The sequence below is a fragment of the Pinus tabuliformis genome, chromosome 5_2 (assembly GCF_031772625.1).
Source record: "Pinus tabuliformis cultivar Carrire ecotype Pingquan chromosome 5_2, CPIR1, whole genome shotgun sequence".
Classification (NCBI taxonomy): domain Eukaryota; kingdom Viridiplantae; phylum Streptophyta; class Pinopsida; order Pinales; family Pinaceae; genus Pinus; species Pinus tabuliformis.
The window spans coordinates 947,461,780-947,487,939 of NC_142306.1; the positions used below are offsets into that span (position 1 = coordinate 947,461,780).

At 38.3% G+C, this 26,160-nt stretch overlaps 1 protein-coding gene across 1 annotated transcript; it reads left to right on the forward strand.

Annotated features, from left to right (window-relative positions):
- The first annotated feature begins 13,372 nt into the window (after positions 1 to 13,372).
- LOC149162393 (TMV resistance protein N-like) lies at positions 13,373 to 17,375 on the forward strand. The gene is made up of 4 exons (XM_089435690.1): positions 13,373 to 13,956; positions 14,081 to 15,155; positions 15,288 to 15,608; positions 15,711 to 17,375. Exons 1-4 carry the CDS (start codon positions 13,418 to 13,420, stop codon positions 17,076 to 17,078), a joined length of 3,303 nt encoding a protein of 1,100 aa, XP_089291816.1. The 5' UTR covers positions 13,373 to 13,417; the 3' UTR covers positions 17,079 to 17,375.
- Positions 17,376 to 26,160: the final 8,785 nt, after the last annotated feature.

Below are 26,160 nucleotides of genomic sequence, written 5' to 3' on the forward strand. Positions count from 1 at the left end.
TCTTCCCTTCCAAAGAGATGGGAAACCGTTGGAGGATACCATAAGGACGTAACTCTCTTCCATCAAAGGCTTCCAATGTTGTAGGAGACTGACTCAGTGTCAGAGAACCAATAGCTTTCCAACAGGCAACAGACATGATGCAAGTTGAGGCACCTTCATCAATGACTGTACGATGAATCGTTTTAGTATTGATAATGACCTGTATGAGGAAAGCGATTTGGTGAGGCAGTCTCGGCATATGGCCCTCGAGGTCAAAAGAAATCAGATCCGAGTCAGCCGGGTCTATGCCACCGATGGCTGATAGCAAGGACTTCCTCTGGGAGGGGCAGCTCTGGAGCACTTCTAAGGCGGACATAGCAGACGGAGCCTGAGCTAAGTCCTCAACGATGCTGTAGTGCTGGGCAGCACGAGCATTAGGGTTGTAAGAAGACTTCCGGAGTACACCTTTTGGAGGGGGTCGGATAGTTGTCTCAGTGCTAGGTCTCTCGATGTGGAGTGGACCAGAACTGGACGGAGGAGCGCTGGAGGAGACCTCAGGCTCTTTCCCGGCATGAGATGGATATTCTTTTGCTCGAGTAGTGATGTGGACGGGAATCGTCCCAGCCATAAATACTTGAGAGCCGAATGAAGAAGAGGGTTGCGATGGATCTGCCACCATTTGAGTTTGCTGTGAAGGGAAAGGTTCTTTAAGCACAACAGGAGTCCCAGGAGCACCTTTCAACAATCGACTAACTTCGGACCGCCTGGGGCAGTCCTTAGTATAGTGATCCTCGTCACAGATAAGACAAGGATACTTAGGTTTACGTTTGGCTCCTTCCTCGGGTGGAGGTTTAGGGGAGTCTTGTCTGGGCTGTTCGGATTTATTCTTGGCTTTCCCTTTCTTTTTCCCTTTCAAGGATTTATCCGCCGTGGTGGACTGGACGGCGTTAACCTCGGAAGTGTTTCCAGAATTAGATTGACCCTGAGAAGTGTTTTCGCTAGAAGCATTCGGTTTTTGCTTCCCAGGGTTCGCGGATGATTTCTTTGAAGATGCGTTTACAGAGCCAATAACACCGTCAACAGATGGTTTTGGCGGAGCTTTGGATGTTCCGGGTCTCGGGGCGTCTGGCAAATAATCATATAAAGTACCTGACTGAGAATAAACTAAGTCGAGGTACTGAGCACGCGCGATAGCTTGCTCTTCAGTTACACAAGCTCCCATAGCAATGTCTCGCGCGATCGCAGGGACAAAGGAGGTTGTAAACCAATCGGTTAGGAGCTGATCAGGAATCCAGAACTTGATCAAACGATGACGCCGTCTCCATTCATGTATATGATCGGATATATGCGTGGCCGTGTCCTGTTTGAGAGACGTAAGGAGATGCGTCCCCGTCTCATACCGAATGGGTAACTGAAAATGAGTTAGAATGCCACAGACAACGAGTTGAAATCTTGAAATGTTCCACGATTCAACTCAATATACCACTTAGTGGCTGAGCCGGTGAGAGTCCTTTGGAAGAGGCGGAGCCAGATGGAATCATCAAGCCACGAGTTGGATGAGCACCAAAGGTGATAGGTCATGACATGGGCTTGAGGGTCCTCGCCAGCTTTGCCATCGAATTTCGGGCAATCACCGGGTATCTTAGTTGGAACTGGTGGCCAATATGGATTATGAAGAATGGGATCATTTGTCAATTTGGACACATTTGGCAGTTCCAATGTCACTAAGAAAGGTAACTGAGGATTGAAGGACATCTGTGGCCGTGGAAGAGAGGTAGTACCAGGGTTCCAATTAGGTGGTGGTTGCCCCCATGGACTTTGTCTGGACGAGCCTGACCCATAAGGGTTCTGCCCATAGGGATTTTGCCCATAGGGGTTCTGTCCATAAGGATTCTGTCCATAAGCAGACAGCTGACCCTGGATCTGCCCCCCAGCACCCCATGGATTAGCAACTTGACTTGCAGGTGCAACATACTGTTGCTGATAATTCTGATAAGGGGTGACCTGCATTTGTTGATAATTTTGATAAGGGGTGAACTGAGTTTGCCCCTGGGGTTGCTGGTAACCATATGGTTGCTGAGCTCCATACTGAGCCTGGTAAGAAGGTTGGGATTGCAATCCACCTTGCATCTGAAAACCAATTTGAGTCTGGGGCCCAGACGGATGTCCTTGAACAGGTTGAGCTTGGACCATCTGGCCGGAAGGTTGTCCTGGTTGGGTTTGGGACGGACCCGTTTGCCCAAAAGGACGAGCTTGCTGGGTACTAGGTTGTCCTTGTGCAACCGAGGGTTGTCCTTGCGGAACAGATGGTTGAGCGGGCTGGACGGCCGGTTGACCTTGAGGTTGACCAGCTTGTCCAGAAGGATGACTAGGTTGGGCAGTGGGTTGGCCTTGCTGTACGTAAGGCTGACCCCCTTGCCTAGAAGGGTGCCCTTGCTGAACTGCCGGTTGACCTTGTTGAATATAAGTTTGTCCTGCTTGTCCAGAGGGATAACCTTGCTGGACACCAGGTTGACCTTGTTGGATGTAAGGTTGTCCTGGTTGTCCAGACGGGTAACCTTGCTGGGTACCAGGTTGCCCTGGATAACCGGAAGGTTGAGTCAGATAAGTAAAAGATGGACCACCAGCGGCCGAAGGTTGTCCCTGATAGGGTTGTCCTTGTGGGCCCCCAGGTTGTCCTGGGTAAGACTGGCCGTAATATTGCTGCCCTTGGGGGGTTTGCATATAAGACGACTGGCCTTGGTTAGGCGGTCCCTGAAGCTGTGCAGGCATTGCTTGGCCCCCATGGAAAGTGGTGGCATTCCAAGCAACGGATAATGGTACCGAGACCTCAACAACAGGTTGAGTAGGCAAGGGTCTAGAAGGATAAAGGAACTGACCAGTAGAATCATAATAATAGAATGGACCTTGCGCGTTCGGATCCTGAACAGCTTGCCCATACTCATCATACGGCCCCCCTCCTGGGACGGGACCAGAAGAGGGTGGTGCACTTTGTGCAGGATGAACAACTTTGGGTGTGTGTGCCGGCTGGCCGCTACTCACTTGACCGTGAGGGGGACCAGCACCAGTAGTCAGAGCTGAAGACGCTGTAACGGCACTAACAACCGGAGTTGAATGTGCTACACAAACAGTTGGATTCGTTGGAACTGAAGTGACGGGTGTGCTGTGGACTTGTGAAACAAAAGATCCCGTAGTGGGAGTGATACGGAGGTCCCACATGGTACTTGAAGCGGGGATCCTGGCACTTATATTATCCCTCAACGACTTGTAGCGTGAGGGTACCGGAGAAGTGGCCGGGATAGGAGTGTCGATATTCGACAAAACGGGTGTCTCACTCACTCTAGGAGATGTCTCATCCATGTGAGAGGTAGACATTGGAGACGAAACACCAAGGGGGGTAAAAGGAATATCGTCCTCTTCAGGCTCCCAAATGGGGTTCCAATGAATTTCGTAATCCTCATCGTCCGGAGCACGAGAGTTGATCGGTTGGATACTCGGGATAACAGGAAGAGTATCACTCACAACCGGTACCTCAGGAGCAACGGAAGACAGAGACCCTTGATCACTTGGAACGAGAGACGAGATCGATGGTTCAGCCAGGATGACAAACTTCAAACAAAACCTAATGGAATCTAACGATAAAGGACCCTACTCAAACTAACGCACACAAGATCTAACCGGGTAATGTTAATCGTGGCCAAATAAATTTTAAGATGCAAGGACACAACTTGACCTTTTCATGTTTTAAGAGTCGAGAAAAGGATAAAAAGATGACTCTAGTCTCCTTCGAATATTTAGTGAGCCCGAAGTGACAAATGCTCAGATGAGCCTTTTCGTTTAAGGAGTCTGAAAAGGATCAAAAGTGACTACTTTGGAGAACTAGGCAAAAGGGTTTACCAAACAAATCCGTAAAACTACATATACACCTTGGCAGTCATATGAAAACCAAGGACTTCCCGTACGGTAGTCAATCTTCCCGAATGTTGTGTTCGGTGCGTTACGGCTTGTAAGGCGGCAGACACGGCTTCCTGTGGATAAAGGATGATAACCTAGTGGGGTCTCCCCTATATACTCGACGGTACGTGGGAGCTCAAGTCCGTGCTAGACCACTATCGAGTCACAAAAGGAGGAATCACCCAACCATAATGTGAAACAACAGTGACTAGGTTTAACGACGCCGGAGCACGTCTCTAGCCTAGACCTCTAAACAGTGAGCATTATGTTCCAATGCATTTTTAAGTTCATTCAGTTCATTTTACGGTTGATCTTTGATTAGGTTTCGATTTCCAGGTCCTACCGTATGTAATCTCTCACAATTCCCTAAATGCAAGCTATATGCCAAAGAATATCATTTCATTCGATGAACACTAACTACGAGAGAGTTGAGAATTTTTCAATCAAACAAAATGACCATAAACAATCAAGAACCACTCTAATGCAGCTAATGGCAATAAACAATTTTTTTTTTTAAGATCACTAATCAATGAAAAGCTCTAATTTCCATTAACTAATTCAACGCAAAAGAGACTGTTCGTTTTCTTTTCAATGGCAAAGTGCACTAAACAAATTTTGAGAGATAATAACACCGAGTAAAAGAGACAAATTTCACTCAATGAGAATGCAATCAAATCCCCAAAACACCAAAGCAGTCCTTCAAACCAAAAAGAAGACACAAAGACCTCTATGAGGTATGTGATCCAAGCCCAAACGAAGCCAAGCGAAATCCAAGCGGAAAAGAAGCAAATCACTTGAATAACAATAAAAAGCTTTGACAACCACTGAGCAAGTGCAAAAGAGTAATCACAAAGTCGACTGGACGATCAAAGAACCCAAGACTCCTACGGAAGGCTCGATGCACAAAGCCACTAAATGCCCTAGGGCTCAAATGTGAAATCGCTAGAAAGAGGCAAACACCCGAAGGACGGAGGTCGAAAACCAGTCAAACAAGGATAAAAAACACTCCAGTAATTGAAAAAGATGTAGCAAGATACAAATCCAAGCTCAGAGGGCTTGAAAACAAGCAAACTGGAAAAGTTGACAGGCCTGGCGCGACTGTCAGGCTGTAACTCGCGCTTTTAAGGGATTGGCGCGGGTTGTCTTTGAGCAACATGCGCCAACTGGTGCGACTGTCAGGCAAAAAAGCACGCTAATCAAGCTTGCTAGGTCAAAAATAAAAACAAGCAGTCCAGGGCTTGGTTAACAGTATCCAGGCAGACCAGGAAGCAAGAGACAACAAGAAATCCAACCCAGAAAGCTATCTAAGCAATCAAACGAGAGAACCAAAGAGACAAGACTCCCCAGCGGAGTCGCCAAATTGTTGTGGAGGTAAATCCTCTCTGCGGACAGAGACAATCCCTACTAGCCCAGATCGGGTCTAGAAACAATCAAACAATGCTATCACGCAAGTTCCTAATTGCAAATTAAAAGTGGATGATGAGAACCTACTTGGATTCCAACGCTAATATTCGTAGAAGAGACGTTGCTCTCGTTCCTTTGCCTCGGCCGGTCACGATCCCCACGATCTCCGTGATTGGACACCTGCACATGCAAAGAACAACACAAATACAAGCATAAAATCCAATAGATGCAATTATATATCAGTCAGAAAAGATATAACGCAACATCAATCATAGGACGTTGAGAGCGGAACCATAATGATAGTCATCTATTATTGATAAATAACAAAGAAGAATACAACCATAGTTCTGACGTCAAATCCTCCTTTGGTTGGGTAGTCAGCTACACAAGTCTTGCAAAGCTTGTTGGGATGGGAAACAAGCCTCTCTCTCTTGGGTGACAAGAATCTCCTCACTTAGATTTGGCCTTATGGGTGCAAAGAAGGCTCTTGCAGCTTCAAACTCTTGAACTCCTGGAATTCTCTATCACTATGCTGGAACTAGCTTGCTCAAGGCATAGAGACAAGCTTTTATAGATAGAGAGGAAAGAGATAGGATCAACCACATTATTCATGGGATTGGCTTTATCACTAAGAAGCTTCCATGAAAGGTGGCAAACCACTTCCCTTCTATGGAGATTCGAAGCCAAACCATCCTAACTCAACAAGGATTCAGTTGGTGAATGGGTTAAGGAGAACCTTCGGAAGCTTGTTTGTTAAAAACTTTACTCAATTCGGTTGGCGCGAGTGCGACTCTGAGACAGAGCGCCAATGGCGCGCCCTCTTTAGAGGATTTCCCCCATTGGCGCGAGCAGTACACTGTGGAACCGTGCCAATGCAAAAAGAGGTCTTTTTATGGGTATTCTGCAGGAGATGTCTTCAGGGCATATGAAGCTCATACTTAGAGGAATATGATGCAAGTGGTTTCAGGTCATGTCACTTCTCACAGGTCTCGGAATGAGTCCTCCAGTGTGCGGGAGAGGGGTAACAGGGACGGTGACAAACGGTGACAAATTGCTGTGTAACACGTCCAGCTTCCGACATTTATTTTGATGGCCTCTGGTAGCCCCACCTCCAGATCTACTTCTACACAGATCCTGGTGCAGTCATATTGGTCCTTATTGTTCGCTCGATCTATAAATTTCCCAAAGGAATTTCCAATGTTTATCAAAGAGTCCCAATTCCAACAATGCACTGGGAGATTTGGAAGTCTAACCCACACCGGGACTGCTTTGGGCACATCTACTGCTGGATCGAAGTTCGGAGTCCATTTATTCAGATACAAACCTTGAGGGCCCATGAAGTAGGGGCCGTTTTGGAAGATCAGATCTTTGTCATCCTTTGAAGTGAATTTGAAGAGGAAGTATCCTCTCCCCAGAAAGTAAGAGGTAACACTTTCTTTGATCAACGACGCCCGGTTTCTGTTTACCCAATGCTCAGTGGATTTTGGGGACGGCCAGAGCCCAGTGAACTGGCCGATGAGAGCCCGTTCGGCCAAAGACAATGCAACTTGGATCGGGGTGTCTGGAGGAAGGGAGATCACAGGAATATCATCCAGCTTTTTTACGAATTTCGCAGCTTCAGAATTCTTCTTCTTTGGGAGCCCTGCACCTCCATGGGCGCAAGCCCTAGGGAACGAGTCTGTCAAAAGTTAGCACGCAACAGCGCGGTCCTCCATGAACCAGTTCGGCCGCAGTATGTAGAAGAGCCCCAGGCGGACACGCCCGCAGGGACCAGGGCGGCAGAGAGCGGGTGCGCTCGGTGTCTACAGAACGTGCGAGATGCAGATCTCGAGGGTTTGCAGAGCGGGAGCCTTGTTTTATTTTTATATATTAAAGAGGTATTTTTTAATATTATTTTAAATCTAAAGTAACATATAATAATATGTATATTTTTTTTTAATCCAGAAAATGAAAAACCATTTATCGTGCCTTTGCCCTTTGTTTTTTCAAAAAAAAGGTGGTTCTCCCTCTGTGTGTTGGCCAATTCTTTGGTCATTCTCTACTCAAATTTGTTTTCATCATTCTCTAGGATGAGTCTCTATTGATCTTTATAACTCAATTTATTTTTAGTCGTGGATTCATCATGTCAATGTGAAATGATGTACTCTATCACATTACATATGTTATGGAATTTAACCTTATTTAACCCATATTGAGATTTAATTTTATGATAAAATTCCAGTTAAATTAGGCTGTTTAAAAAAAAAAAAAAACAAACAAAAGTTTGGCATAAGGTGAGATGAACAAGGTAACCATTTACAAGGAAAAATTCTTCGATCAAAATATTGGATACTTATTTTTCAGTGGGGGAAGATCATCCCCGCTGAAGAAGCAACATTTACATATCGCCAGAGTCACATTCTTCACATTTTTTCGAGGTAGTACAAATTCGAGGTAGTACAAATAGAGCAAGTATCAACAACATTACGCTGCAAGAGCAGTAAAAATCATGCATCGAGGGGAATAGAACCCAGGTGGGGAGGCGGCAAGCCGACCATCCCGACCGCGGGGCTATAAGCCCAGGTGCAAAATAATGGATACTCTTATTGAATAACACTACCGGTTTACTTGAAACACTCTGGAATCACTGTATAAACACATCTCCAGGACACTACCGGTTTACACCACCGGTTTACTTGAAACACGCTAGAATGGAATCATGGAATCAGAGTATAAGCACATCTCCAAAAAGACTATTATAAATAGAGAAGACAATAATTTGTAAATAGAGAAGCAAATTATTATACAAATAAATATTAACCTTTTATTATTATTATTTTCTTAACCGTTTTACTTACAAAGTATGTTTCTCAACATTCTAGAAAAATTATCCGACAATATGCTTGTTCTGGACCGTTGTTCTCAATTTATAAAATATGAACTGTGCTATTTCTTTCAACTCCTAGTGTCTATGATAAAACTCCTAGTGTCTATGACTTTATCATAGTATATATGACTCTCATTGAAATCTTAAAAGTTTACGAAAGTATCATCCCTCGTAGGAGGGTGTAGTGACCGAGATCTTCAACTCCTAGGGCCTATGACTTTATCATCGTATACATGACTCTATCATTGAAATATTAAAAGTTTACGAAAGTATCATCCCTCTGACGAGGGCGCAGTGACCGACACCAAAAACTAGTTTTCTAATTTGTTGAGCATTGAATAAAGAGCCCAACCTATTCTTACTATTCCACCAATCTATTCTTACTATTCCACTTACTGTAAAGAGAGATACAGTGCCTTTTCTTGTTTTATCCGTGATTGGGAACCAGAAGAATGTAAAGACAAATGCGTAAATTCGTTGTAAAGAGCAAGTTACAACACATGATCTTACGTCGAAAGTGCAAAACGTAGAATAACAAAAAGAAACTACTTGACAAAAAACATGAAAGAGTGCAATCATTTGAAACTCTGGAATAGATAAAATACTTCAAAAGCAATACTTTGATTTGTTGCCTTAGGATTATATTGTTGTTGTTTCAAGTGGAGTGTCCTTGTATGACCGCTGGAAAAACTCATGTACTTGTCCATTTAATTGTTCTTTAATACGCCATTAGCCTTCGTCCATGTTAAGGCCATCTTTTGAAAGATTGTTAGTTATCTTTTTCATTTCCCTCTAAATATGATAAGTAAAAAAGAGAAAGGTATCAATAACCAACATAATTTCCTTAGTAAGTATGACAATTAATTTCTGGAAGCTTGGATCTTATTGAGTTAGTCAATAGTGATTATGGAGTCCCCAAAAACTTGAATTTGAGTGCATCCCTTCTCTAAGGAAAATAGAAAGAAATATTTGTAAGCAAGGAGTTTCACCTGATTATTGGTTGCTTAGTCTAAACCAAATTTAACCTGATAGCAGTGAGATTTAGAGAGAAAAAAGACAAATCTGCCTCCACTCTGCGATCAAAAATTGATAGTTGCTCCATCAAAATAGGCCCATGACCTAGGATGATCTATATGTTCTGGTTTGAGCACTTTGGGAGGGGTAAGATCATTTTCATGTGGAAATTGACTTAAAATGGTAAGAAATTTGGCTGCAATATGTTCAAGTTTCGAAAGCTTGTCCTAGAATATAGCTTTGTTTCTTGCTAACCACACCCCCCAACATATGATAATGGGAAGAGCTTTGATGGCATGACTATTGGGATTTGAGTTCCATGCCTTCCAAGAATCCTCTAAGTCTACACATTTCCAAGAAACCAAGCGACCTAGGGCGATCCTACATTCTTGCCACACCTACTGATAAAAAGAGCCGGAGATGAACACATGTGTTGCATTTTCATCATTGTTTTTACATAATGAGCACTAGCCTAGAAAAGTCATACAAAATCTTCATAGAACATCCCAGGTTGGGATCTTCTCCGCCATTAGACACCATATAAATAATTTTCATTAGGCTAAACATTTAACTTTCTAGATCGCTTTCCACCACCCTTTATATTCTACTACAACTTTGTCAACAAATAGGGAAATGTAACCAAGCTTTGAAGTATAAGTCCCATGAGGGGAGACAATGCAAATGATCTCATCATCTCTGTTAGTTAATATTATGTGACAATCTGAGAGATATTACAAGAAATTATGCCATAAGTCACGATGATCCTCTTCTAAACCCTCCATATTAATGATATACATGCTCTAGGCTTATCAACCCTTCTTACCCAGTCTTCAAATGAATTTTGGGAAATGTACTTAGGGTGACCATTGATGTCCATAAGTTAGATGATGAGATTAGCCTCCAACCATATTTGGTAGCCAAATCCTTTGAAAACAAGGAGATATTCTTCAAACCCCAAGCACCAAGAAATTGTGGCATAATTATCCTATCCCATTTGACCCACAACAAGACCCCCAGTTCTCGCTTCACCGACCAAAGAAAGTTTGAGCAAATTATTCTGAAATTTTCCAATACTCCTTTAGGGATTCATGCAAGAGATTCCCAATATATGAGAATGGCTTCGAGCACAAATTTGATCCAAACCATATGTCCCACCCTAGAGAGCCATCAAAGACGCCAATTTTTATTTTGTTTTTTGACTTTGGCAATGAGCCAAACCCAGTCTTCTTTGATGTAATAGATATGTTTTAGATGAAAACCCAAATATTTTATACCTTCCTCCAGTGGTTGGGAAACATATGGAAAAAGCTCTGTCATGTGACATATTTCCTCACCATTTAGATTATAGTAGGATAAGAGGATTTATGGGAATTAATAGGCATACCAGTGGCTTTCCCATCTAGTGTATTAATCTTCCTTAATCCCCTATTGCAAAAAATAAGGATGTTATCCACAAAGAAAAAGTTCCTAACAGAGAACGTCCTAGTTATAAGAGATCTATCAAAGTCCCCATGTCTTTTCACCTCTAATAGAAGATGACTTAATCCCTCTACCACTAATAAAAATAATAAAGGGGAAAGGAGATAACCTTGTCAAAGCCTGCTTTGTGCATTGAAAAAGGGAGAGGTTGAGCCATTTATAAGGATTGTAGAGATACAATCTAAATACAACTCATGACCCAATTGATAAAGTTTAAACTGAAACCCACATACCTCACATACAACACATACCTCAACAACTCTAGGAACTTAGTCGTGTACTCCTCATTTGTCGTAGATCCCATCTTCAGCTCATAGAACTCCTTGGCCTTTCTGTTATAGTACCTCTTTGGCAAGTACTTCTTCCTGAAGAGTCTCTTGAAATGCTACCAACTCAACTCCTCGGTCCTGATATCTCTGACATGCTTTACATCTTCCCACCATATGTTCGCTTTTCCTTTGAGACTGAAAGTAACAATCCCGACTTTCATGTTCTTTGTATAATCATGCAACTTGAAGAAATTCTTCATCCCAAGCAACCATGCCTTTTCATCTTCTGCTTTCTTCAACTCTCCATCGAATGTAGGTGGCTTTTATTTCTTGAACTCATCTGGAAAATATCCTCTCTCACTCCTTTTGTAAGGATGATAATGATAATGACCATAATACGTGTCTGAACCAAAACCAGAATAGAACTCATACCCACTACCTCTCTTGTCAGGTGTATCCAAGAACCTACCATCTCTGATTGTGTCATCCCTATCCGACCTATGTCTGCCATGACAACTACTACCATATGCTCCATTAGTCCCGCACTCCTGTCTATAACTGATCCATGCTTGTCCCTATCTATGCAAATATGACAAACTCTGAAGGATAACTCTATTGACCTCTGTTTTTTTTTCCTATGCCCTAGCAAGCTTTTCCCATGACTGAATGATTCTGTCATTATCTGCCTTGAAACTTTGGATCTATGCCTTTAGACTTTGCAAAGTATTTTCTATGTTAGGAGAGTACTCATCTATGATCCTCTTCTTCTTCATGCAAACATACCATGTTAGATAAACCAAATATAAACATAATCAACATACCTCAGTGAAGTTCAGGGAGGTTATCTCGTCAAAAATCAATCCAGATTAGCACGATACATGTATATACATAATCTTATCAATATATCAACATTATGCATGATAACACTAACTTCATAGTATGACCTCATGCACACCAACCACCACCATGACAATGCATGCATGACAACATGCATCTAACCCATTCAATCCAAGTATTTGAACCATGCTCTGATACCAATCTGTAACAGTCCTCCCACAGTTACCCAATTTCAGTGGTCTTCCAGGGTAAACATGAGCCGAAGAGTTACCATTACATGACCCGGCCTCCAAGCTTCAGTTATGGAAGTGGGGACGATAAATGAGACTTATTGACCACAACCTGACATCTTACAGGACTTACAGGACACCATGAGAGCTTCACTCAATGAACCTCTAACATAGCACGTGTGTTCGTGGCATATTAAACAATACCCTTAATTTGACTACATATTGGAAAATACATCTAAAAAGCACATTATTTTTATTGATATATTTTTGTTTTAAATATTACATGTCAACTCATCATAAAATGTTTCACATTATGTAATACCAATAATATTATTTTTACATGCCATTTGTGAAATCCATATTAAGTAGTGAAGCAATTAGATATCTCCCTAATATTAAAAAGTAAATTAACTTTTTGTTCAAAGTGACTTTATGACTATATACAGTTGATGTAAAATAAAGTGAAAATAAAGTATTTTATTTATGGTAGACATTGATTTTCTTTTTAATTTATTAATATAAATATTAATTTATTATTTTTAAATATTACGTTATGTGACATCTTCTCTCTTATACTAGGCTATAAAATTTCTCTAAAACACACAGGCATAATAAGATTTTTAATAATAAAAATTCACTCTCATTTTATTATAAATTTTTTAATTTATAAATAAATTTTTAAAAATATGCGTTATTTATACTCCATAAAAAAAATTATAATTTATTTTATAATCAAAATATATTTTTAATTTTAATTTAATTTTATAACATTTTAAAAATTAAAGTAAAAACAAAAAAATATAATATTAAAATAACTCACATCTTTTTATCCAAGCGACCATTAAAGATAATTTGTATAAATACCATATAAATTTGACCATTGCTTAAATAAAATATCCAGGCGACCATTAAAAATAGTTTGTAAATATCCCATATAAATTTGTCTTTGCTTAAAAAAAAATTCCAAAAGCAATTGACCATGGCTACAAAAAGTCCAAAAATAATTGACTATTAAAACTATTTAATTCAAAATGGATTCCTACCATCTCTATTAAATAACTTAAGATTCTAAAATATTTCTTTATTAATTATAATTAATAAATATCCAATTAAAATTCTAAAATATGAGTTGTCTTTAATGGAATTTCTTTGACTTTCAGCTGCACGTTCTAAACACACCAATCCCAAAAGAAACGTTTGGAATACGCTTGGTTGCAGGTTCTTGACGTTTGTTCCAATAACATCACCAACGTTACCACTGCTCAGATGGATTGAACTGAAAGGATGACCGCTTTATTAAATACATGGTCGCCTGCCATATCGCCAGCGCTTCATTTTCTTATTATTGTTTTCATCATCCCTTGAATCACCCAGACTCCACTCAAATGTCACAGCGTACGGTCGCCCCTGCTCCCTCCACTGAGGCGGCTTCTTCTGCCTCCACCTCTTATCCCTGCTACGATGTTTTCATCAATCATCGTGGCCCCGACTGTAAACACACCTTCGCCACTCGTCTCTACCGTCGGCTTCGTGAGCAGGGATTGCAGGTCTTTCTGGACGACAAAGAATTGATAGAGGGGCATAACATTACTTCTCAATTAGAAGCCGCCATTAGAGGAGCCTCCCTGCAGGTTGCCATATTCTCTCCTACTTATGCGAAATCAGAATGGTGTCTGAATGAGCTCGTCTGGATGGTAAACTCGGGGGCTACCATTCTTCCCGTGTTTTATGACGTTGAACCTTCTGTGCTCCGTTGGACGGTCGGAGTCGGAGTGTACGGTGAAGCTCTCCAGAACCTCCAGCGGAAGACAACACACGACCCTCAAAATGGTGAAGAAAAACTACGCTACGACTCAAACACCATTCAAAGTTGGAGAACAGCGCTTTCTCATGTTGCGGGTATAAGCGGTTTTGTGCTGCACGGGTAAGTTGGATCTCCTGCTGCCCCCCCCTTCCAGTTCATTTTAGTTTTCAATTAGTTAGATTGATATAAGGTGCTTCATATTTGGGTAGATCATTTTTCCCTACTTACTTTGCTCTCCCCCCAGTGACGAGAGTGAGCTCTTGGAAAAGGTAGTGCAAGGCGTTATGAAAAAAGTTTCAAAAACACCCTTGGATGTGGCAAAATATCCAACTGGATTGAGCGAAAAACTACAAGATTTTGAAAGAACGGTGGTATCGAAGCTGCATGAGTTGAAGACCGTGGGGGCCAAAATTGCGGGGATTGTAGGCGTGGGTGGAGTTGGTAAAACCACGCTGGCCAAACATTTCTTCAACCTTAAGAGATCATATTACGATGCATCGTCCTTTTTATTTGATGTCAGAGAAAATGCAAGGACAAGATCCTTACATTATGTGCAGAGTAAGCTCATTGAGGAGCTGAAACATACAGATATCAAAATTGAAAGTCGCCACCAGGGAATAGGGGAACTTAAAAAACATCTCTCATCTTGTCATGCTCTAATTATTCTCGATGATATAGATAATATCGACCAGATGGAAGCGCTTTTGCCAATGAAGGATATCCTTAACCCCGGGAGCCTGATTTTGGTTACCTCTCGTGATAAGCATGTCCTGAGAAGTTCGGGAGTCTTAGACTCGTCAATTTATAATCTGAAGGGTCTCAATAGACCAGATTCCGAAGAGCTCTTGTGCTCCTATGCCTTCTATCAGCGCCATCCACTACCAGGGTTTGCAGATCTGGTAGATCGGTTTGTAACAGCGTGTGATGGATTGCCATTATCTTTGAAAGTCTTTGGAGCTCTTGTTTGTCAACGAAAACAGGCTTACTGGAAAGAAGTACTGGAACGACTACACGACAGACTTCCCGCTGAAATACAGGACAGTCTCCGCATCAGTTATGAGTCACTCGAAAAAGAGGATCAGAAAATATTACTTGATATAGCATGCTTTTTTATAGGAGAAGAAATAGATACGGCAATCAGAATATGGGGTATAGTGGGGCTGGAAAATCTAGAGAGCCGGTGTCTCATAGAGGTGGATAGTGAAAATAAGATAAAAATGCATGATCACATTAGAGATATGGGAAGAATTATTGCCAGCCAAGGATCAATGCCGCGTCGTCTTTCTCATATTGATGATTTTTTGGAGCAAACGTCAACAGTAAGTGCTTCATCCGTTTGATCTTTTCTCTTTGGTTCCTCATCTTTAGGATCGCCTTATTTTATTATACACAAACAGATCTGTGTAGTCTATTGTTATACTGTAATATATAATTTTTTGATGGTTCAATAGGGCATAACCGAAGTCCGCGGAATTTCGATGGTTCCTCATGTGCCACGCTTTCTCCTTTTTGAAAGCCCGTCGCATTTGAAAGACCCTAAGTGGAAGCTGTTCAATAAAGATCGTTATGATTGTATGAATTTGAAAATTCTTGCAACTGAAGGTGATTATTTAGAAGCTATATTGAGCGGGGTTCCGTCAGCACCTCTCATTTGGCTCCGCTGGTATCATTGTCCCCACTCTTCCTTGCCTTCTTGGATTCCCATCGAGAATTTAAGAGTTTTAGAGGTGGGCGGGAGCAGATTGGAAATGTTATGGCAGCTTGAATCTCAGGTACGCATATATGTGAGTTTATGTATCTTTCAAATTTCAATTCAATTGGTAGATGAAATCCCTCATAAGTCTTTTCTTATGGTTGAAATGTGAACATTACAGGCGCCTCTCCAGCTGCGAGAACTAAATATTTTTTCTCCTCTTTCACACTGTCCGAAGTCCATAGGGCAGCTAAAACATCTCGAAAAGATTGTTGTGGGTATTAAGGGGCAAACCCTCCCACTCAAAACCTTGCCAGAAGAATTTGGCCATCTGCACTCTTTGAGATGCTTAACGCTACGAGGATTTTCAGAGCTAGTTTCGCTTCCTGAATCCTTTGGAAAGCTATCAAGCCTTCAACGCATCAATTTGATTCGGCCTTCCAGTTTGAAGATGCTTCCGAATTCTTTTGGAAATTTAACAAGTCTCCAGCTCTTCAGTTTGTATGGTGCTTCTAGTTTGAAGACGCTCCCAGATTCTTTCGGAAATTTAAAAAATCTACAGCACATCAATTGGACAGGTGCTTCCAGTCTGAAGATGCTTCCAAATTCTTTTGGAAATTTAGCAAATCTCCAGCAGTTAATTTTATCAGGTTCTTCCAGTTTGAATACGCTTCCAAATTCTTTTGGAAATTTAACAAATCTCCGGCAATTCACCTTGTCACGGGATTCAAAGTTGGAGAGGCTTCCGAATTCTTTCGGAAATTTAACAAATCTCCGGCACATCGATTGGGAACATGCTTCCAGATTGGAGACAGTTCCGGATTCTTTTGGAAATTTAACAAATCTCCAGTACTTCAGGTTGTCAGGTGCCTACAGTTTGAAGACGCTTCCGAATTCTTTCGTTTGTCTGAAGAGCTTGAAAAGTTTGGAACTCGCTTTCTGCCCAGAATTGAATTGCTTGCCCAATTCCTTTGCATCGTCGATTCAGTTCGCAGACTTGAGTTTGCCCTTTTGTGGGATAGAAGACTCAGAAGATTCTCCAAAGATGCAAGGACTAAAATCATGGAATATGCCAATTGAAAAGGTTGAAAGAGAACGAGAAACTATTAAAGTGGGAGGAGCGTTGAATAAATTAGACTCCAAAGACAACTGCATGTCTGGGCTTGAGCGGTTACTGCTATACACCGTAAACATATCTGGGGTAGCCTTTCATGAAGGCATTTGCCCGAACCTTCAACACCTGACTTTGTGGCGGTGCAAGGAATTGAGGCAAATAGGGCAGCTTTGTGGCCTGGCAGAACTTCAATATCTCGAAATCATGCGGTGTGCAAACCTAGAGGAGCTGCCGACTCTTGAAAAGTTGATATCTTTGAAGAAACTGATGGTGAGCGAATGTCCGAAGGTGAAAAGCATAGATGGGTTGGCACAGCTCACAATGCTTCGAGGATTAATTGTTGCCTATTGCCATGAGCTACGAGAACTACAAGGTCTGGAACATGTTAAGTCGTTGGAACGGCTTCCTGTCAGTGAGTACCCTGTAGATCAGTGATTAAAGGAAACTCGGTTTCGAAAGCTCCTACGCCTTGGTGTACGTGGCATGCCGCAGGAGGGGCTTGTTATCCATGAGTGTCCCAAGCTGCAGCTCGATGACTACGCAGTCCTTGAACAGCCATGCCAACTAATGAAGCAACGTCCCCTAATACAACAAAAGCGCAAAAGAGAGGGTGAAAGTGATGCTGGAGCATCAACCCATTCTCCTAAAAATCAGCGAGAATGAGTTCTAAAAGGCACAATTGTCATCGGCAAGAATGTAGGTAATATCTATTCTGGTCTTGAGATAATCTATGATATTAAAATAATCTATAATGTTGTTATTTGAGATAATCTATGATATTAAAATAATCTATAATGTTGTTATTTTCTGATATAAATTGTGAACTTGTGTGTATGAAGAAGTGGCCATTAGAACAATATCTGTTGGCCAAAATACTTACAGATATTATGTAATAGTAGAGTGGGTATAATTAATGAAATTTGATTTTTGCTTTATGTAATTCTATGTGTGTGAATCATGGGTTGATGTTTTGATGACTTGATAGATTGAAGTTACATGCATGCATGGATTAGAAGTGCACCTAGAGAAGCCATAGGTCCCAGAATTGGTTTTCATCAAGTGGTATTAGAGAGCAGAAGAGTCTGGAGGAGAAATAGTAGAAGAATGTATAAGTTAATTGAAGATCTTGTAAAAGATTTGTTTTCTATATGCAAATGACAACAAAGGAAGGTGACAAGATTTGCAACAACCTAGAGCAATGAGTGCTCATAGGGTTCCAGAGAAGAGAATCAGGGAGATGCCAAAAGCCCAAACTCAGGAGAAAGTTTGGTGATGTATCATGTAGCAAGGTGGAATTTTGTTACAACAGAGGCGTGTTGTGTGTTGCAGCTTAGGAGTTGAAGCTATTACAAGAAAGCATATGACCAGAAGGTCATAAAATTTGTGTACCTTGGGACGTTGATGCAAAAGCATCAACTCATCCTCTAAAAATCATCAAGAATGAGTTATAAAATGCACAATTGTCAAAAGGCAAGGTAATATCTGTTGTGTAAAGGATTAAAAATGTGAAAAATCAGATTTGCATCCTCAAAAAATCATCAAGAATGAGTTATAAAATGCACAATTGTCAAAAGGCAAGGTAATATCTATTGTGTAAAGGATTAAAAGTGTGAAAAATCAGATTTGTTAGGGATTGGTAAAGATATGTGGAGAAAATGATGTTGAAAGCTTAGTGGAGAGGATCATGTTGAAAGCTATATGGCAAAGATCATGGATTTTGAGATAATCCATGATATTGTTATTTTCTAATATAAATTGTGAACTTATGAAGAAACAGCCATTAGAAAGAATATCTAACCCATCAATGCACCCAAAAATATTATGTAATAATATAATAATTTTAATTAATAAAAATTTGATTTCTTCTTATGTAATAATCTATGTGTGTGAATCATGTATTGATGTTTTGATGATTTTATGTGTGTGAATCATGTATTGATGTTTTGATGGATTGAAATTGAATGTTGGTGAACCTAGAGAACCGATAGGTCCAAGGTCTGTGTAGTCGATTGTGATACTGTAAATGTATATTTTTTTATGGTTCAATAGGGCATAACCGAAGTCCGCGGAATTTCGATGGTTCCTCATGTGCTACGCTTTCTCCTTTTTGAAAGCCCGCGGCATTTGAAAGACCCTAAGTGGAAGTTGTTCAATAAAGATCGTTATGATTGTATGAATTTGAAAATTCTTGCAACGGAAGGTGATTATTTAGAAGCTATATTGAGCGGGGTCCCGTAAACACTTCTCATATGGCTCTGCTGGTATCATTGTCCCCACTCTTCCTTGCCTTGGGTTTCCATGGAGAATTTAAGAGTTTTAGAGGTGGGCGGGAGCAGATTGGAAATGTTATGTCAGCTTGAATCTCAGGTACGCATATATGTGAGTTTATGTATCTTTCAAATTTCAATTCAATTGGTAGATGAAATCCCTCATAAGTCTTTTCTTATGGTTGAAATGTGAACATTACAGGCGTCTCTCCAGCTGCGAGAACTAAATTTTTTTTCTCCTCTTTCACACTCTCCGAAGTCCATAGGCAACTGAAGCATCTCAAAAAGATTGTTGTGGGTATTAAGGGGCAAACCCTCCCACTCAAAACCTTGCCAGAAGAATTTGGCCATCTGCACTTAACGCTACGAGGATTTTCAGAGCTAATTTCGCTTCCTGAATCCTTTGGAAAGCTAACAAGCCTTCAACACATCAATTTGATTCGGCCTTCCAGTTTGAAGATGCTTCCGAATTCTTTTGGAAATTTAACAAGTCTCCACCTCTTCAGTTTGTATGGTGCTTCCAGACGCTCCTAGATTCTTTCGGAAATTTTAAAAATCTACAGCACACCAATTGGACAGGTGCTTCCAGTGTGAAGATACTACCAAATTCTTTTGGAAATTTAGCAAATCTCCAGCACTTGATTTTGTCAGGTTAAGGTGAAGCGCGAGAAGATCAAAAAGCATATGACGACGAAGTCAAAAAATTTTGTACCTTAGGAGGAGCATCAACTCATCCTCCAAAAAATCATCAAGAACGAGTTATAAAATGCACAATTGTGGGAATATCTATTCTGCAAAGATTAAAAGAGTGAAAAATCAGATTTGTCAGGCATTTTAGGGCTTTGTGGAGAGGATCATGTTGAGATCTGTATGGAGAAAGATTATGGATTATCATGATATTGTTATTTTCTAATTGTGAATGTTTATATATATGAAAAAGCGGTCATTAAAATAAATATCCAAAATTCCCAAAAATGTTATGTAATGGTATAGTGGATTTAATTAATAAAATTTGATTTCTGTTTTATATAATTTTATTTGTGTAAATCATAAGTTGATATTTTAATGGATTGAAATTGCATATATGCATGGATTAGAGTTGCATTTAAAAAACCCAAAGGTGCAAGATCGAGCCATAGACCCCAAAATTAGTTTTCATCATAAAGTTGATTCGGGAGAAGTTAATACAAATTAATGAAGTAATTACTAACACTAAGAAAACACTTCTAAAAGCTCAATTGGAAAGCAAATAGCAAAATTTAAATTTTATATGAAATGTTGGGTTTTCTTCTTTTCTTTGAGAATTTTTTTATTTACAAATTTAATTGTATAGATGTGTAAAAGTTGATTATATATATATTTATATGAAATTTGGATGTGAATAATGTATCATTAAAATATTTTAATTATAATATTTTTTTTTAATTTTTAATTACTATATATAAATTTATATAAAATAAAAATTATATATAAGTTTATATGAAATATAAATAGATATTAAAAATTTAAGATAATGTTATATATATATATATATTTAATATAAAAATCTATATTAAATTTGGAAAAAATTAGACATTTTCTTGATATCATCTTTATATTAAAATATAGAGAATATTTTTAATTCAATAACCAATGATTAAGAATTAAGCTTAACGCGATGTTTTGCCTCACGACACTGTAGCTAGATTTGTCGGCCGCCATGTAAGATTCCTAGATTCCCTTTTCCGCCTATCGCTGGCCTTCAATGTGGACGAGCGGGTCCGGCAACTGGAACTGGAATGGTGGAGTCCACCGCGCCTGCAGCAGCACACTGTATCCGGAATTCTGCGTATCCAGCGTTTCGAGCTTTCCTGGATTATCTAAACGGCCAAACCCCATGGAGATTGTGAAGGTCGTCGTGCATCTGAGTATAAATGCGGTGAAGAAGGCAAACGCCAAAGCCCGCAGCCTATCTCGCCCCAGTTTCGACCTGCGTAATGTCTCTCATCTGGTCAACAATTCGCTAGCTATGGTAAAGAACATTTCAGCAACACCTTTTCTTTGTTTATAACAGTGCAATGTCACCTTCAAGATCCATGGCTTTGCCACATCTCCACAGCCATCAAACACTGCTTCTGCTTCTCTCACACGCTTCTTGGCGCACTTTATATGAAGGCACGCTTTAAATTGTGAGAAATAGATTGGCGAGATGTTTGTGGATAGAAACTCCGCCCGGAAGAGGAAGGCCTCTGATGTGATCGCTCTCCATTATGAAAACGTCGGATTTTGGCCTAAAGTGAAGCCCATCGTCACGGCTCGGCCTTGTCGGCCTGCTTGTAATGAGAGAGTCTTGGAATTCAAGGCCGACGCGACGGATGACATCGAAGGTGAGGTCGATTTTGTTTTTCTGACTGAGCATGTGGATGCTGCAACTCTTGGATTGATTTTGTCAACCGAGAAAGTCGATACCACTGTTGATTCAAAGAATTTAACCAACAACGACAAAGGATGCGAGACACCCAAGTTTGAGGAGCACAGAATACCGAAGATATTAGCATGCCTACCGGCGCCCAGGAAACCCAGACTGACGACAAGGAGAAAGCCGAAATCAGGGATCTCTAGCAACGTTTGCTGGGAGGGTTGCGTAATGTCTCTCATCTGGTCAACAATTCCCTGGCTATGGTCAAGAACATTTAAGCGGATGCTTCAGCGCGGCCATCACGCACTAGTACAGCCTCCTTGATAGTTTCTCTCACAACAACGGGAATCTCAATCAACATTTGTTGGCAGGGCTGCGTAATGTCTCTCATCTGGTCAGAAATTCACTGGCTATGGTTAAGAACTTGGCGCCGCGCATTTCACTGTGGCTTTTCTTTTCACGAATGTGTGAAAATACTAGTAAATAACATTCATTTAGTAATTCTTTCTTGTAAAAAAAAGTAATTGCAAAAATCTAAAATACCTCTGTTGGTGATATTAATCTCTGATGAAGCAAATTTATTTTTAAATACATAATTTGAAATGTGATCTTTTTCAATTTTTAATAAATTCAAATTAAAATGAATTAATCATAAAATAAAATTATTTTTAAATATAAAATTTAACCGTTAATCCTTTCAATTTTCAATAAATTAATAATTAAAATAAATTTATCATAAATATTTATAATACTATGTAAATTTCATATATATATAAACCACAGAAAAATAAAATAATTATCTTCCATTTGCAATTCCATATAAAAGAATAAGCAAATTGATAAAAGATATCTCGTCCAAAACGGTCAATCTGCAATTCACAAAGAAGAAGTTAATCAGATTTCATTTTTAAAAATGGTATTAAAAAAATGTGTCAAAATCAAATTATAACTTTGATACATAATTTTGTGCATAACTATATCTTAATATTAAAAAAAATAATTATATCAAATATTGAAAAATAATAATAATCAATAAAATAGAAAATTAAAATACGCTAGACTGCAGAGTAGCGTAGTCCTTGCTAGAAAATGTATTGTAATAATATGTATTCCTTGCGAGATAAAATAAGTTAGTGACATGCCTTGAATAAGGCCAAGGCGGTCCTTGCGATATAGAGTAGTGTAGTTACGTGCACCGAACAGGGCCAACAACACATATTTGAAAACATTACAAATACTTGTCCAGCAATAATATTCGTTTTTTAGTATGAAAAAAACCATTGTATATATCCATAGCAAATACAGTATATAAAGCATTTTATAATGCCAATACCATCATAGATCTATTTGATACTGTCATTGTATCAGTCCATCCCAAATTCCCAGCACAATATAAATTTGTCTAATTTGTAACTATGTACCACAGTGGTAATAATATGCAAAAAAAAAAATAATTACTACTAATATTGGGCCATTTTAATCTGGTTTGTGATCATTTATTTATTTAACTGAAAAACATGTTATGTATAGGAAAAAATGGTATAGAACAAGTGAAAAAACTTTACAGGAAAAACAAAAAACAAAATGTATTAGATATATACTCTTCCAAAGCGTGGATGTTATCTGGGAAGTGGAAGCACCTCGACATCTACCATAGTATCACCCAGCTTAATTTTTATATGCATCCCATCTAGTTCATCTTGTAGCCCCCTCTTAGACAGACGGTCCGCATTTTGATTGAACTTCCGCCCAATATGCATCATCGCTGCGAATTGGAAGCACCTCCACATCTACATAGTATCACCCAACTTAATTTTTATATGCATCCCATCTAGTTCATCCTATAGCCCCCTCTTAGACAAACGGTCCACATTTTGATTGAACTCCCGCCCAATATGCATCATTATAGAGTCTCTGAATGTGGCCCAAAGAATCTCGATTTGCCTGAGCCAGCCATGGAGCAATGACTGATATACTTTTGTGCATCCCATTACATGTTTGATGATAATCCGAGAGTCTCCAAAATGTGAATGGAAGAGATGGTAAGATAATGTGAGAACTAGAGAAGACCCCATAGTGTCACCGCTTCAGCTTTCACATTCGTACCCTTGCCAACACTCCAATGTACCCAAAAGTCCTACTCTGATATAAAAATCCAAAATCCAAATCCACAATTATTTCTTTGTGCAAAAAAAATCCGAGTAGATACTTAATCTCAGAGCCTGTCTTTTTGTTATTAATCTTCTTAGACCCTGAATTATGTTGTTTTTCAAATGTAAAATCAAGCAATAATATTCTATACTATCTCTAATTCTTGGTTTATTGGCGAAAATATATTCTCAAAATAAGTCACTCTTTATTTGTACATTCTTTCTTTAAGCGAAATACTTGGTCTATGTTTTACTAAAATTAGGACATGTACATTACTTTTGGGCATTCATAATGGGTATACATAGGCTTATAGTATAATTAGTTGATAATGAAATTATAATGAAATTTTGTTTAGGTGAGAAATTAAATATACATTATTTTTATTTAAATAAGAATTATATAAATTTTGGTGGGTTATATTTATTTTTTTACTTTTATTTAAAATTTGGAAAAAATTGCATACATTATATTTATATTTTTACTTGTATTTAAAATCATAGAAAGAATTGCCTAAATTAGAGTGGGTGGTAATTTTTGGCAAATATGTTTATTTACGTAAGCATAAAGCTTATCATAAGTTACTTTATTTTTTGGAATTGAATTTGCAACTTGAATTATATAAGTTTATGTATGTATACTAATATAGCCATATAAATTAAATGACTCGTAAATACTAACAGACATGAAAACACCTACCTTATGATATATCTCACATTTCCAAAATTGAAAAAACAAAATCATAAAACCACTTAAAGTATAACTTTATTTTTAATTTATTTTAAATTATTATTATTATTAATTAAAAAATAAATTAATGAGTTTAAGACACACATATAAACATTTAACACAATTCTTAACTCTTGAGATTCATCTCATTTTATCGTGGATATTCTTAACTTTTAAATATGCTTTGTTTCAATATGGTGGGTCAATATCATGGTGTACTAATACCAAGCTCTCATTTTATCGTGGATATTCTTAACTTTTAAATATGCTTTGTTTCAATATGGTGGGTCAATATCATGGTGTACTAATACCAAACTCTCAAAAACCCATAATGTTCATTTGCCAATTTTTTTAAATTAATCAATTTATTTAAAATGATAGAAAGGGCATAACTATTTTTAAGATAAAACTCGACCTTTAATCTATAATAATACTAATAATATTCTAAATTATTTAGTAATGGTTAAATCTCTACTATCCATTTAACAAGTGTTTTTAGAAAAATTACAAATTGATATATGAAGTGGAAAAGTGAATTAAGGGATAAGGATTTGCATAAATTTTTGGTGGGTAGTAACCAATACTAAGTTTGCACATTTATACTTTTAATCCTCTATGTTAAAAGCTTTGAAGAAAACATAAACAATCATAGGAAGTAACTACCAAGTTTGCACATTTACACTTTTACTCCTACATGTTAAAGCGTTGAAGAAAACATAAATAATCGATAGGTAGTAACTCCCCTCTACATATATATATTTCCATAGTGTTCCTATTCAATTTTTATGGAAAAAATTGTTTAAATTATGGTCGAAAGTAATTGGTAAATAGGTTATTTACCTTAATATGAGTTATTTTCAAAGATTTAAAGTTTAGGTAGTTTTAGTATGAAACTTAGGAATGAAAAATCATTGCACAAATATTTAAAAATCATGGCAATAGAAGGATAATGAATATGCATTAACTCTCCCTGTACATATATCTATTTCCATAATATTCCTATTTAAATTATGGTTGGAAGTAATTAGTAAATAGGTTATTTACTTTAATATGGGTTATTTTAAAGGATATTAATTTTAAGTAGTTTTTGTATGAAACCTAACAATGAAAAAACATTGCACAAATATTTAAAAATTATGGCAATAGAAGGATAATATCAATCAAGAAAGACCATGAGGGCCATATTTAAAAATGACGACAACAAAAGGACGATGGATGACCATGAGTTCATTGAGTTGTGCAAATTGGATGAACAATGATATACTTCCAAGTGATCAACTACCTTCCCAATGCATATTAAATATACAAAATATTATTTTAGTTAATAATGATGATGATGATGATGATTATGGTAAATAAAATATTTCAATGTCCATTTTAAATAAATTAATTTTTTATCAATTGGATATAAATAATTAAAAAGTTAAAAATTTCAATCATTTCCTAATAAAAAAATGTGTAACTCATTCAATTCTTAACATGAAGTTGATATGTAAGAGGGATCAAATTTATTGAGGTGCAAATTTCTTTCATAGCGTAAATATTTAAAGATTTCCCTCGTGACATTTGATAGATCCGAGGTTTATATATATATATTACATTTTTTAAGACATAAATGGGTTAGATGCCTTCAAAATATTTTTGTGTACATGATTTGTGTAGAGTACACAAATTAAACTTGTAGTTTCAACAAATTATTGCTCAATTTTACATAAAATTGATTTCAAATTATATCTTGAAAAATGACCAAAATATACCATATATATTCCATATATCACTGACATTGAAATATTTTATTTTACTAGTTATACAGTAAACATCAATATTATTTAATTTGTATATTGGAATATTTTATTTTTAATTTATATTGAATTTATTATTATTATTACTTTTAAAATATTTCATATTTATTCTATATTAAAAATTGTTTGGATGCGAAAAACTTTTGAGGAGCGGGAGCGATGGCAGGAGTATT